Genomic DNA, 15,339 nt, shown 5'->3' with positions numbered 1-15,339 from the left:
TGCAACGTGAACAAGTTTCATACTCAAAGCAAAAGTATGAATAGCAGCTTTGCATGAACCACCACCAGAGCACCACTTATCTATTTAAAGCCAATGAAGATTAATGTGGAGATGGAGATAAAAGTGATATTCTGATTTCAGCTGCACTTCTCTTATACCACTGAAGCACATGGAGCTCTAGGCAGTCACTTCCTGTGCTCCCTACTTTCTCCATTTTTCAATAAAGGCCATCAAATCATGATCAGTTTAATACACGCACACACACCCCTCAAAAATCACAGATCTGTGTCTTGCATTCCCAACTATGAACTATTGTACATCCCATTACAAAACATTGACCCAAAATTGTCATATGTTATATGCTCCTTTTCCTAATTCTTTCTAATTACAGTTCATATGGTATCACTTATAAAAGGCCTTAGGTAAGCCAAAGTACTATTCAACTTGGTTCTCAGACAGCACATGTAGATATTCAACTGTAGTTGTAAGAAATTCTGATGTTTCAATCAAAATCAACTAGGCTCATTTTCTAACCTAGTAAGAATTTAAAACAAAACAATTAGTTACTTACGGGGTTTTTTACAACAAAACGTAAGCTCCAGCTTGCCTAAAAGATCAGCACTCTCATATTTGCCATCATTTGCCTTAATCCAGAAACAGTTCTCATTCATTTCTTGTGGTCTAATCTGCAAATATAATAACATAACTGCTGAGTGATCTCACATTAGCTACAGATATATAATAATAGAAGTCACGCACAAAATATGGAAGTTGATCATTAATATAGCTGATATTGATGAAGAGAAAGTAATATTAGTTCTTTCCAATGGCTTAGAAGTCATTCTGGATAGAGGCAGAGCTCGAAATTAGCAGGGCGCCAGGTGCATTTCACCTAAATATTCTCTATTTGGGAGCACCTCAGAAAGTCTGGGTGCCATTTTTTGCCCCTGGCTGACACTCAAGGATTACTGAAATCTATGTGCTTTGAAGCCTTGAAGTATATGTTAAGGATAGACAATACAGTCATACATCGGGATGAATATGCTTCGGGTTAGGCAAATTTGGGTTGCGTTCTGCGGCGACCCGGAAATAACGGAGCGCGTTACTTCCGGGTGTCGCCACGTGCACACGCATGTGCAGACCATCAAAATGACGTCACACACATGCGCAGAAGCGTCAAAACGTGACCCGCGCACTCAGACACAGGCTACATTCGCTTCGGGATGCGAACGGGGCTCCGGAACGGATCCTGTTCGCATCCCGAGGTACCACTGTATGTTTAAGAAGGTTAACAATAAAGAGCAGAGTGTTTTGAAAACTGAAATATGGTGTCAATACAGTGGTACCTCGTGTTATGGACTTAATCCGTTCTGGAGGTCCGTTCATAACAGGAAACCACTCGTAACATGAGGCGCGCTTTCGCTAATGGCAACTCCCGCGGCTGCCACACCACCAGAGCTCGACTTCCGCTCGCATCCCGGGGCAAAGGTCGCAACAAGTGGCATCTACTTTCGGGTTAGCGGAGCGCATAACTCACAGAATTTGTAAGACGTAACACGAGATGCCACTGTATTTTTATTACAAACGCCAAATTAAACATGTATTAACAATTTCTTTTTAAAATGTGATATTAACAATGTGTCACTTATGTGAATTGCATATTAGTTCATGCTTATCAAAATAATAAATAAAAAGCATTGTCGCCCCCCCCCCCCCGCCATGGTCCACAACCCAGGTCCCAGGAGCCATTTGTCTCCTAGCTTTTCTATCCCAGTTTCTAACACTGGAAAGAAGAAGTTAAGTCAATTCCACTGGACATACAAGGCTGAGGTAAGTATCATGTTTCCAGACAACCAGCAGCAATGAGAGTAAGAATCTATTAAAGCTGCATTGTCCAGGTAGGCCTCCTTGCCCTCTCAAATAGTTGTGCTACTGTGTAAACTTCCCCAGGTCCCTGGCCACCTCAGAGTGCAATGGACCACAACAACATAACAGTGCTGCACAAGAAGCAACCAATTTTAACAGAAACCCATGTTCTTTTCAGCATATTTATACACATTCACATTTCTGTGCTAGTTAATACAGCTCATCCTGGAATGAAAGCAACATGAAGGCTTCTGATTTGCTACCAGACCAAGTTCAAGGCATTGCTATTGGTATATAAAGCCCTTAACAACCTGAGACCAGATTGCCTTATCTCACAGGACCCACTTGACTCCTTCGACTGGCAGAATTGGCACTACTGTAAGTGTCACATAATCCCGGTTCCACATTTGTAAAAACTTGATCATTTAGTGTGGCAACACCTACACTTTGGAACTCCCTGCCTATTGAGATCAAGTAGGTGCCTTCACTGCACTCTTTTCAGTGCCGGCTAAAAGCATTCTTGTTTAGGAAAGCCCACTGAGATACTTAGAAAGCCGAAGTAATTTTAATCCGTTTTATTATTTTAACTTTTGCATGTTTTAAAGTGTTGCAAATGTTTCTTGGTTTTTATCTCTTTGTAAACTGCTTTGAATGTTTTTGTTTTTACAGTCAAAGCAGTGTGTATCAATTTTATGAAATAAAAAATAAAAAGTACATACCCTATAGGTCATTTAGGCTATTAAGCATTTGATTCTGATGTGATATAAAATACTAAGCATCAAAGGGGGTGCAGTTTTGTTTCATATAACAGGAATGAAATAGATGATTCTAAGCAAATAGCAAGCTCAAAATGACGAAGTTTAATATCCTCCATTAAAAACAAGAAGTTAACCCAACAAACATTAAAAGCTATATTAGAGCAGTTGCTATGTTCCTGTTTCACCTTTAGTGAGACTGCAGTAGAGTACATGCTACAACTATTCACTGACAGCTGTACACTATTCATCACTATAGTACCATATTGTCGAACAACAACTGCACTATGGAGTTCAACATACCAGGGACAACGCTATCTAAACTATAATAGTGTTATCATCACCAGTTTTTAACAGATTCGTGAAAATGTAGATACGTAGCTCTGAACACACAAAAAGAAGTTACCTTCTTTAAAAGTGTTGCAAGATAAAGAAGTTCAGGAATAGTAGCTGGTATGCTGGGAAGTAAGGTGAGCAACAACCATGGGGGGAAAGGAAACTGATCCCTTTACCACAAAACAACTATGGGATGGGGACTGATAAATCAGCATCATGAAGTAACACATCACTCTGGGCAGTGGCTGATCACCTGCACAGTGCTCATCTAGCAACTCTCATGGTTCTGCAGCCTTCCCAACACCCACTGCAAAGGAAATCTAGTACATCTACTTCTTAATAGCTGTCAAGCTGCAGTGACTTCTTCCTTAATAGCTGCTTCTTCTTGCATAACAACAACAATCTTTATTGCGGTCCAGAGACCCAACAAATCGTTACAAAGCAATACACAATTCATACAGCCTACCTCCAGGTTACACAAGCATTTTGTTCAGAATATAGGGATCATTGGTTCTTGCAACCACTGATAAAAACTTTGCCACTGCTAATGTTCTAGCATTTGTCCGGTCTTCCAATAGGAACCTGACATAGTGAGCCTCTGATTTTCCCAGGAAGGGTACCAGCAAGGGTAATATCAGTTCAGCCCTGGCTTGCTCATATTTTGCACATTGCAACAAAATATGTTTTATGGAATCAATGTCTTGAGCACACGAGCAAAGTCTGTCCTGGTAGGGAACTCCTCTCAACCTGCCATCCAACACTGCAGAAGGAAAGACGTTTAGTCTGGCTTTGGTGAAAAGCCTTCGATAGTTTGGTACTGTCAGGTTTTTAATGTAAGATGTTAACTTAAAGACATGCCCATATTATACTCCTACTGCCAGCAGACTACAGACTGCGTGTGATCGAGATCGCAAGTCACTGTGTGCATTATCCCATAATCTTTGCCTTAGTATCTTTTGGGCGCCTTCATAACCCAGGTAATACAGTTGGGGGGGGGTGACAGACCAATAGAGGTGGCTTATTTAGCCATGGTTTTCTCCCATTTGCTGACAAATTCCTCATTGGTCAGGTGCTGGTACAAACCCTTCCCTAGATCAAACACTGAAATCCTGAGCCAATGTTTTAGGGCAGCCCACTACGGGCAGCCTTTTTAAGGGACGCGGGTGGCGCTGTGGGTAAAACCTCAGTGCCTATGGCTTGCCGATCGTATGGTCAGCGGTTCGAATCCCCACGGCAAGGTGAGCTCCCGTCTTTCAGTCCCTGCTCCTGCCCACCTAGCAATTCGAAAGCACTCTTAAGTGCAAGTAGATAAATAGGTACCGCTTTATAGCGGGAAGGTAAACGGCGTTTCCGTATGCTGGGCTGGTGCTGGCTCGCTAGAGCAGCTTTGTCACGCTGGCCACGTGACCCGGAAGTGTCTGCGGACAGCGCTGGCCCCCGGCCTCTTAAGTGAGATGGGTGCACAACCCTAGAGTCGGACACAACTGGCCCGTACGGGCAGGGGTACCTTTACCTTTACCACGCTTTAGTTGAAATTGGGCATTTACCAGCTTCTAACAGAAGTATGGAGTTGGGGACACAGTTGGGTACCTGCAACAGAGATCGTAGACATTTTGCCTGAAAGCCATCTAGCTTTGGCAGGTCCCCATTATGCCAGACATTTGCAGCGTACAGTAGTTGGGAAACGGGTTTTGCGTTGAAAACCCTTAAGGCTGCTGGAACATATTTGCCGCCCTTTGTGAAAAAGAATCTGAATATGGCTAGCTTTGTGATCTCCGCCTTTTGAAGGGAGGTTTTCCAGTGGTGCTTCCAAGATCCTGTATGATGGAATGTGAGCCCTAGATAACTGAAGTATTTGATCTGTTCAAAGTTATGGTGATCCAGCACCCATTTAGACCAGGAGAAGCTTCTTTTGAAATCTAAAATTTTAGATTTTTCATAAGTAATGGATAAACCATTTCCAGAACAGTAATCAAAACTTTCCCATTGGTGGCCCTGTTCTCTAGCCAATAACAGGAGACAAGGAAGGCTGATGGGAAGCAGAGGCCGGGCTTTTTCAGTGGTGGTACATACGGAATAAAATCACCTCGGAAGTATGCATGGCACCCTACCTAGCAATTTTGAAAATGACTCTCAAAACATTTTTATTTCAAATGATAAAAAAAAGTAAAGTCACCTATGTCCGTTTTATGGCTCATTTTAAAGGGCTCTGTTTTCACTTTAAACCGGTTTTAATTTTTTATTAATTCCATACACCACCTTGTGAGTACATTTGTGCTAAAATGTAAGCTACTGTTCTCTTAATAAAGGAATAAAAATAAATAAACTAATACCAGTGTCTAATAATTCAGTTCTACTTAGAATTTTGCAAAATATGCTTTCCGTTTATTTACCTTTAACCAGTTCAGTCTTTTCATAGTGACCTCAGGTTTAAATTCTTTTTTAGGCTTCAATCCATAAGGCAGTACTTGAGGAGGAGGAGAACACTGTGCTCCTGGCAATGTCTGTAGTGGTGGTGGTGGCGGCACACCAAAGGGAGGAGCCTTTCCTGAACTACTAGTCAATGAAGGTGGCAATGGGGGTGGTGGTGGCGGTGGTGGTGGCGGTGGCAGAGCTTCAGCTGAAAGAGGTAATGACTTGGGTGCTGCATCAGCTAATGGGACTGGAGTCACATGTCCTTCCAAAGATGTCACTGGACAGGCACCTACGCCATTCATTATTGAGCCATCCTGAAAAGCAAGTTTCCAATTTATGAATACAATCCCTAAATATCATTTAATAATATCAAGTTAAACTTATGAAACCCAGCATAACTACTCTGTTGTAAATTTGACATAAAACTGTAAAATACAATGCCAATGTGATGAGACAGTTTAGGAGGCAATTCTATTCCCTAACCAGTATATTGATGGCAAAGCTCATCAATAACATGCAGGTCCACTGTGTTGCTTAGCCATTTGCTACCAACCACAATGCAAAAAACTAGCATTGTATACAAAAGCCTTATGCAGCTTAGACCCAACATTGTGCAAATTAGTAATGTTACAATGCTGTATGTTATTCATATCACATAACTTTCTCAGACGTTTCCAGTTAGGAAACATAATAACTTGGAAGCCTTGTTGGATCAGACTAAATGTCCATCTAGTCTAGTATCCCACTTCCAATAGCAGCCAATCACATGTTCCTAAGAAGCTTAGAAGTAGGGCACAGTAGCAAAAGTCCCCATCCAACCTTGTTTGTCTACCAGCAATTGCTACTCAGAGGTGTATTGTCTCCACATGTGGAGGCTACATTTAGTTATCCTTCCCAAAAGGCTTCCTCCATGAAATGTCTATCTTAAAAAAAAATACTGTACTTTTATGAAGATAATAAAAGTATAACGTAAAAATATGAATAAAGCACAAGACACTACCAATATTAGAATTCTATCTGAAATGCATAAATGTTCTTCCTGTTCTATCTAGCATGGAGTAAAAGCAGCTACTTGTTTAAGATTCTCTTATCTCCACATTGGAACCATTCTGCCCAATGGTTTAAAAAAAATTTAGTTTTAAAAATATTGTCAGGGGACTGCCATCGAAAGGGGAGAGGGGGGCAGAAGAGTACAGGGAGCCTCCAAAGTTGCTGAGCAGTAGCACTTCGTCAGGCAGTGGGGAGTCATGCCTCCAGCGAAGCAGAGGGGGAAAGGAGGGGCAAAGCGAGGCAAAGGCTCACAGACGTCACTGTTAGTCCAAGCACCTCGGCTCAGCCAGGCTGGTAGGGAAACGGACATGCCGCTTCCGTTGCCCAGTTTTCGCAAGGGGGGTCAAATGTAAGGAGGGAAGGCGGAGATTTGGGGTGTCTAAGTCTTTATGCTGGGGGGGGGCGCGGACCGGAAAAGGCCACTCCAGGAATCTGCAAGTGAGTGAGACAGACATTAACTTTGAATCTCTGAACTGTACATAGTTTGCACTTAATAAAACCTGTAAAAGACAGGTCGGAGTCCTGGCTGTTTACTCACGAGCAACTATCTACAGACCTGACAAATATAAATATCACGTACATATTATATAAAGACAACTAAATGTATTTATAAAAATGAAAGACCTTTTATTTAATTGTATTATAGTAACTAGTTGTATCATTATCTGAAAACTTGTTTTCAAATAGTTTGATTAAAAACCAAATTTTAGGAATAAAAAATCATTTACCTTATGCTTATAAACTTTTCCATTTGCTTCAGTGTGAATAGTTTTTTCTTCAATTTTTTGAAGTTGTGCTTTTGTCTCTTGATGTGCTACAAATTCATTTTCAAACTGAAATACAAGCATTAAAGTGCTATATATCATTGTATTCATTCTTTCAATGTTTAATATAACTCCTCGGTCCTTAAGCGTTACTTATATCCATTTAAACTAAAGTTCAGCACATATTTACCTGGGAGTAAGTCATAGTGTAGTGTACACAGGGTTGCACCATTGAACAGGTAAAAATTAAGCTACAGTGATAGAATATGGCCAATAATAGTGTGACACCAGTGGAAAATATGACTAAGATGAATAGATTTGAATACTAAGAACATACAAGTTCCACAGAAATAACCTGTTATGCACATGACTGTGTGCTCATATTTAACTGGTCTTTTATAGCACACTCTATATTCTTTTCAGTAGAAAATAGCCAGTTAAATGTAAAATAGCTTTTAAATTTGAAGTAGGAGTAAAAATGGTAGAAAGTCAGACTACACAGATGCCCATTTTCTAGTGTGTTATGTTCTTGGATTACCTTCAACCACTTCCCAAATCAGAAGATCGGAAACAGGTAGTTTCCCAAGGTACTGTTGTGCAGACACAGACTTCAAGGGGCACTCAAGCATGCTGGTCTTTTTATTTTGTTTTTAAGTGTTCCCCAAAACTGTCTTTCCAATCATGATAATTACCATCTTCCATTAGCCACACTGGGGAAATAAGGACAAATGCAGTACAAATACCTGTCTAGTTCCTAGCAGGGTGAAGCAGGTCCTTTACTTATCCCACAGGTTGGTGTACTAGTTAATCATAAAAACCTCTTCGCAGTTTACATAAAATATACATTAATTTTATAATAAAAACAGATATCCCAAAAAAAATTAGCCTAAAACATTTCAAAATAAAATAAAACCAGCAATTTTATAAATGTACACTATAAAACAATTATTATATGTCAGGGTAGGGTTGCTTAGACAACAGAGTTTTAGTAGGCACTGAAAACAGTACAGTGGTACCTCGGGTTACATATGCTTCAGGTTACATATGCTTCGGGTTACAGACTCTGCTAATCCAGAAATAGTGCTTCAGGTTAAGAACTCTGCTTCAGGATGAGAACAGAAATCGTGCTCCGGCAGCGCGGCAGCAGCAGGAGGCCCCATTAGCTAAAGTGGTGCTTCAGGTTAAGAACAGTTTCAGGTTAAGTACGGACCTCCGGAACGAATTAAGTACTTAACCTGAGGTACTACTGTACAGCAAATATACCTGCATAATAATATCAATGGACAGGGAGTTCCAAAGTGCAGGTGCTGTCCCACTGACAGACCAAATCCTTACAAGCGCAGAACAAATATCATGTGGAATTTGTAATAGCAGTTGGGAGAGGATTTTCATCAGGAGAATGACATGGAAAAGAAGGTTTAGACAGCCCTTTCCCAAACGATTGCACCAATCCAGGAAACAGAAATCACTTGATTACTTTTTATGTTAAAACTAAAGTGTTGGATTTGAATCACAGGTCTTGGGCATCAGGCCTATTTTAGCTCTTTAAAATCATGAATTATTAACGTCTCAGAACACATTGTAATGTATACATTTAAAGTTAAGCATATCTGAATAAAACAACCTGAAATTACTAACCTTTTTTGAAAATTCTGACGCTCTCTCTTCAAGTTCTTCTATTTTCTTTTGCTCAATACAAATATCTAATAGGAAGCCAAGGTTTGGGGTTTTAAAAAGTAATTTGAAAAGCAAGCTTTCAGCTCCTAGTCAGCCTGCCCCAAGGCTGAGCTCTATTTGGCTCACATTCCACACACAGCAGTGTCAGAGCAATCAACAGAAGATGAGTATTGAAGAATGCTTAATGGTGACTCAGTTGCCCAGTATTACTTCTCTCCCTTCTTATAATAAGACATGTCAACACATAGCCAGCTGTGATATCAGGACAGCTAGAAAGCCCAGTAGCTATCAGAGACCACAGAAAACAGTGTTAAGTGGGAAGGTAATTGTGACCCATTATTGTGGCCCACAGCTATGCTTTCTAAGCAGTTTTTTAAAAGAGGAATAGGTTTGCTTTTAACCACATACCAGCTAATCGTTTTAAACATGCTTTTTATAGGAAGAATAATAATATAAAAAGACTTACTCATTAAATGACTGAAGTCTACATCCAGTCTTTTACGATAACTAAAATCTGGGTCTACTCCACTTCGATGTAAGACTATCTGTGAAATGCACTCTTCAATTAACTTAAAATATAGTGGCCTATACAGGTGAAAGAGAAAAATACATATTGCAGAACAAGCTGAAAGTTCTTCATTCTACAAGTAATGTTGCTTCTGAGAAGCAAAGGTTTCATATTACAGGGTTTATTATTAATATTGATTCAATTTATATCCTGCTTTTCCCCCAAAGGAGCCCACAGTGGTATGTTAAGGTTTTTTATTTATTTTTAAGAAACTTCATTTCAGAAAAAAGCACCCTTGAAGCCTGGAGGCCTGATCAAACATTACTTTCTATGACCCTAGCATTATTCTGCCTCATGTGATACATGCCAGTCCTATGTGGTTTGATTTTAACAATCAAAATCTGATTTAAGATTGAACTGTTTAGTGTTACTTGCAATAATGATGTAACAGCTGACTATTTGTAAAGCAGAGAAGAAAAGAAAACTGCTAAGGGCCTTTTACATAGTGCTACATTGGTTACAACCAAAGTGTCATAATATGTCTTGTCCCACTACATAAATCAGGCCAAGAGAACAATAATATGTTCACATGAAACAAGGCTCTAATGCGCATGTTTTTCCCCAACATAGTCATCCATTATGATGCAGCATGTTTGACATGGATAAAGGAATGGATGATATTAAAAAAAATACTAGATTTCTGGATCTGTAAGGGTATGATATGGCATGCATATCTGTGGCATGAAAAAGCAAAGGTCCATAAAGACTTTAAAGAATTAAACTGTAAGGAGAAGCTTTTTTGTTGTATGGTCCAGGTATACACTCTCCTGTGTGGGTGTCTGAGGGCCCTGCTCTTGCCGCTTACCATCTACCTGGCCCAGGGCAGGGCCTGAAGCCTCACAGGAGACAGACAGGGGCAGTGTGTCCCTGTTAATCCTCCTTGACTTTTCAGTGATACCATCAAGCACTGTATCCTCCTGGAGAGGCTATCCGAGTTGGGGGTGGATGGCCACTATTTTGCATTGGTTCCAGTCATACTTGGATGGCCGTCTGCAGTGGGCGATGCTTTGGGAGTGCTTTTTGGGCACCATGAGGCCTTCAATGTAGGGTCCCTCAAGGCTCAATCCTTTCCGCCATGTTACTTAATATCTACACGAAGCCTGGGTTTTGGAGTGTGTTGTCAATGGTAATCTGCTCAATTTCTCCTTTACATCTACAGGTGCAGCAGTGGGTGTTCTAGACCAATGCCTTGCCCCCTCAGGAAGGGACTGGATTAGAGCCAATAAACTGAAGCTTATTCCAGATAAGACTGAGGCACTGTTAGTGGTGGTTCCCTAGACTGAATAGATGGGAGAAGGCCCGTTCTTGCGGGGGTTACACTCCCTTTTAAGGAGCAGGTTTGTACTTTGCAGGTGCTCCCAGATCCATTATTGTCGCTTGAGGCCCAGGTGGCCTTGCTAATGCCTTCCATCAACTTCAGCTGGTGGATTACTGCAATGTGTTATACATGTGGCTGCCTCTGAAGATGATTTGGAAAATTCAGCTGGTGCACAATGGCCTAATTGCTCACCAAAACAGAACAGTTTGGGGGGCATATAATGCCAATCCGGGCCCAATTTAAAGTGCTGGTGCTGACCTATAAAGCCTTACACAGCTCAGGACCTCAATACGTTAAGGACCGCCCCTCCCCATATGAACCAACCCAGACCTGTCCTCCAAGGCCTTCTCTATGTCCCTCCTCTCTGAGAAGTTCAGAGGGTAGCAACACGACAACAGGCCTTTTCTGGGGTGGCCCATCTGGAATACTATCCCAAGAGAGGCTTGCCTGGCATCATCACTACATGTCTTTAGATGCCAGGCAAAAACATTTCTCTTTACCCAAGGCTTTGGTCATTAAATAATTTATGGTCTGTTAAAGGGGGACTGATATTATGATTTTTTATTATTATGCTGCCTATTATTATGCTTTGTATTGTGTTTTTATTATTATGTTCCACAGAATATATTTTAAATGTTGTGCACTACCCAGGAATCTTTTGATAAAGGGTAGTATATATATTGAATCAATCATTATCATCATAATCTAAGTGACAGTTCATGTGTCATTGGAGACAGCTCAATCTTGCAAATAACTACTCAATCTACTCATGTAACCAGAGAAGGGAACACCTGCAAATCAAGACTTCTCTTTCATGATGAGAAAAAGCACTACCTAAAAAAATAAAATAATGGAAGGGAGCAGAGTTTTCTCATATGTCACTTTCAGAATTATATTGCTACCATGGGTAATCATGTGAATAGTTGTTTACAAGTGAGCTTGTTCCAATATATGAACTGGTTCTTAGATATGCTGGCACCAAAGACCACCTTTCCTTGGCAAGCATATGGCCCATTTTAACTTTAGTCTAGGAAAAGCCCAGTTTCCCTTGGAATTCCTCCTCTTATCAAACTAAGTAACTTGCATCAGTTCACAAGTTATTCCCTTTTCACAGGGGAAAAAAAACATCCAGGGAAAAATTCCAGGTGGTAAACATTATACAATATTTTATAATAAATACCTAGGTAGGAGCTATTGCAAGTTTTCCTTACCTTATAAAAGGGTCATTTCTGATCAACAAGAGATGCTGAAGTATAGAAAGAAAATAGCCTTCTGCACTTGTGTCCTTTACAGTGTTCCACACCACATTGTAAACATCATTTGCTTCAGTATCCAGGTCAAGGATGATACAGCTAATTTGTATTCTAGGCCATACAAGTACTGTACTCTTTCAAAGCAAAATTTATTTTTTATTATAATTTCAACTTTTAAATAACCAAGCTGAGATGTGTAAGTTAAGCACAGCTACTTCATGTGTTTGGCCCAAACTGCCTTCCCTGCTCGCCTGGACCCATAGTCCTGGAACAACATGCACACTCTCATTTTCTACATCAGCACCTCTTACTTCCATTTAAAATGGAAAAAAAGAAAGGCATCACCAATGGGATGCTTGCTACCAATCCCAGGTCTAAAATTTTTGGGTTCTCTGTCCTCTTTCAAAGGATATTCAAAGTCCAATCTGATATCTTCTAGACGATGGGAAAATTCAATCATGTCTTCTTCTGTATGTTCACAGAACACTTTTAGTTGAATATCCAAAGCATCATTCTTTAAGCATTTCAGTTGCTGCAGCAGGAAGGGAGAATACAACAGTGCTTAATTAATGACTATGTATAAATATAAGTTATTCTGAACAAAATCCAATTTTTAACATAGCAAGGGATTTATTTGGGAGAATTTACATTAATTATTCAAATAAACAAATGATATATTTTAAAATTTGGAATACATTACATAAAACAAAGCTGGTACTAAAGATTATTGTTACTTCATTTTCATCTATACATTTGTGGATCAATTTTTATATGTAATCTTTCATTCTCTGTCTTAATAAATTACACCAAAAGGGGCTTAACACAACTTTTCCTCAGCCAAGAAAAATAAACTAATTTAAATATTAATTATCTCTCTCTCTCTTTTACACATACACACACACACACACACACATACACACTATAGGGGACTTACTGGCATTTGCTCTTTCAATCCACAACGCATAAATTCATTTCTAATGTGGAGTCTGAAGTCCAAATCATCAGGAAACGTAACTAGTGCATTGATCAGCTGCATACAGGCTACCTGCAAGAAAAATAATATTTCAGAAGAAAACAGACAAAACAATAGTAAATTGCATGTGCTCAGCTTACAACCATTTATGACTTGATATTTTATGACTTGATATTTTATTACTAAGAGTGCGGGAGTATCAAGTCGCCATGACATGCAACCCAGTGTGCTACTTGTTAAATATTGCTAAAGGGTATCTAAATCAGGGTGATCCAACGGAAGGCCCTTTTTTGGCAGCCCTCAACAACATGACACACTCACGCCCTCAGCCCTCATGCTGCCTTCCCAAAGCCAGGTAAGGAGATTCTGGGCTTTAGGAAAAAGGCATGAGGACTCTGGCATGGTCCAGGAGTCCTCCCACCTTCTTCCCAAAGCCTAGTTAGTGCTTTCCCAGCTTTGGGAAGGAGGTGGGAGGGCTCTAGGACTGCCAGAGTCTTGTGGTTCCTTCCCAAAGCTCAGCACCTGGCTTAGGGAAGGCAGTGTGAAGGCATGGGGGGGGTGTCAAATTTTGGCCTTGCTCCTGCCCCCTGCGTGACAAGGCAGTGTGTGGTCTACAGGTTACGTGTCAAAGTACTCTTGCAGCCCACTTGGCATGAAACTTTGGGCCACTTTGATCCAAATCATTTTAGATGACTACTGCATATATGTTAGACTCAATAGGACACAACCAACACATCTGGAAATGTATGCCAACATAAACCAATAACCTACCAGTTCAAACAACAAAAGATGAATAAAACAATTTAATTTTTCACCCATGTCCTCTATATATATACATATATTACAAAAAATATACCATATTTTTCTGTGTATAAGACGCCCCGTATTTTTTTGAACCCGAAATTAAGAAATCAGTATTTTAAACATCAAACAGAACAACTTTTTTTTTCATTTAGAGTGCCAGGGAGAGCTCCTGCTCTGCCTAACCTGGCTTGCCGCAGTGGTCTGCACTGGTTGGCAGAAGTAGTAAGTGAAATGACAGGCCTTCATGGCGCCTGCAGTGGGTTTCTTTAATCTGGCAAAATGTCCAGGTTTTTTTTGTGCCGAGTAGGTGCATGCCCTTTGAATGGAAACTGGGAGTGGAGCCTGTCAGGCAGTAGGACCCTGTGGGTGAGAGTTGAAGTGTCTTGTTTGTGAGTGTGTGAGAGAGATTCAAAGAGGGGAAAGTAAGAGAGGCTGGAGGAACTGGGAGCAGCAGCGGTGACAATGGCAACACGTCAAGTATGAGATGCCTGGGCAGCCGTGCTTCTCCACTGAGGCTGCGAAGGAAGCACTGCATAAGAGACAAGGAGCTGCTGGCTGCCTCTCTGGCCCACGTCGCATCTCCATTCATAGCCAACGCAGGCAGCAGCTTAATGGACTGATTCCCTCCGAGACCAGCAAGGAGGCAGCAGCGGAGGCCGGCAACCACAGCTGCAGCCCACCTAGGTCTCAGCTCCAGGGCCTGCTTAGCCCCCTTTCAGTTGTGTGTGTGTATGAGGGGCGTCCCCCTTTTTCGGTGCATTGTCTTGAGTGCCTTTTCCAAGCCACATTGCACTCTCACCCTTTCGGTTGTTTGTTTGTTTGCAAACCTCTCACTGCAAAAGTGACTCTCCTAATTCTCCCTTGCAGGCTTTAGTCGAGCATCGTGTGTATGTGCTCCCCCCCCCTAAATAATACCCCCAGGCTTCCTATGCTACTCGTAAGTAGTGTTTTTCTTAACCATCTATGTGTAAGACAACCCCCAATTTCTGACTAAAAAAAAATTAGCAAAAAAAATCATCTTCTACACGGAAAAATATGGTATATATATTTTTACCTTGTATGCTACACATAGAATGTATGTAAATTCTTAATAAATTTCACACATCACAGTAAACCTACACATTAGTACAAAGTTTCCTTTAAATCAGGAGTGGGGAACCTTTTTCAACCTAAGGGCCACATTTTCTTACAGCCAACCTTCCAGGATCCACATGACTGCAATGGGCGAGGCCAAAACAGGTGAGGTCAGAGCTGGTGCACACCCACCCATAGGCAAATACCCATTAAAAATGCATGTAAGAGCAGTTGCCCAAGTTTGCTTTTTTCCTCCTCCCCCAGTACCATTTCTTTTTCTGTTACAGAAGTCTGAGGGTGCTGCTATTGATCTCTGGGAGCTTTTTGCAGCTGAAGGGCAGGATAAAATACTTCAAAATAAATGCAGCACAAGCCATATGCAGTTTCTCATACTCTCTCATGAAGCACTCAGGCTTCAAAAAGCAGTTTGGCTTTTTTCTTTTTTATATTAAACATCTATCTTTTTATTAAATTTATTAAATTTCA

At 40.7% G+C, this 15,339-nt stretch overlaps 1 protein-coding gene across 1 annotated transcript in view; it reads right to left on the bottom strand.

Moving 5' to 3' along the window:
- Positions 1-15,339, bottom strand: part of DIAPH3 (diaphanous related formin 3) — a 126,228-nt gene that overhangs the window by 93,427 nt on the left and 17,462 nt on the right. Inside the window, exons 10-17 of the mRNA XM_079972512.1 lie at positions 12,937-13,047; positions 12,416-12,534; positions 11,961-12,077; positions 9,330-9,448; positions 8,825-8,889; positions 7,151-7,255; positions 5,351-5,686; positions 572-686 (exon numbers count right to left, since the gene is read on the bottom strand). Of these exons, the coding sequence (XP_079828638.1) occupies positions 572-686; positions 5,351-5,686; positions 7,151-7,255; positions 8,825-8,889; positions 9,330-9,448; positions 11,961-12,077; positions 12,416-12,534; positions 12,937-13,047 (1,087 nt within the window). The remainder of the gene's footprint in view (positions 1-571; positions 687-5,350; positions 5,687-7,150; positions 7,256-8,824; positions 8,890-9,329; positions 9,449-11,960; positions 12,078-12,415; positions 12,535-12,936; positions 13,048-15,339) is intronic.

This window comes from Podarcis cretensis, assembly GCF_951804945.1.
Source record: "Podarcis cretensis genome assembly, chromosome: 4".
Classification (NCBI taxonomy): Eukaryota; Metazoa; Chordata; class Lepidosauria; order Squamata; family Lacertidae; genus Podarcis; species Podarcis cretensis.
The sequence above is the reverse complement of the archived record's forward strand: the minus strand, read 5'-3'. Positions and strand labels throughout refer to the sequence as shown.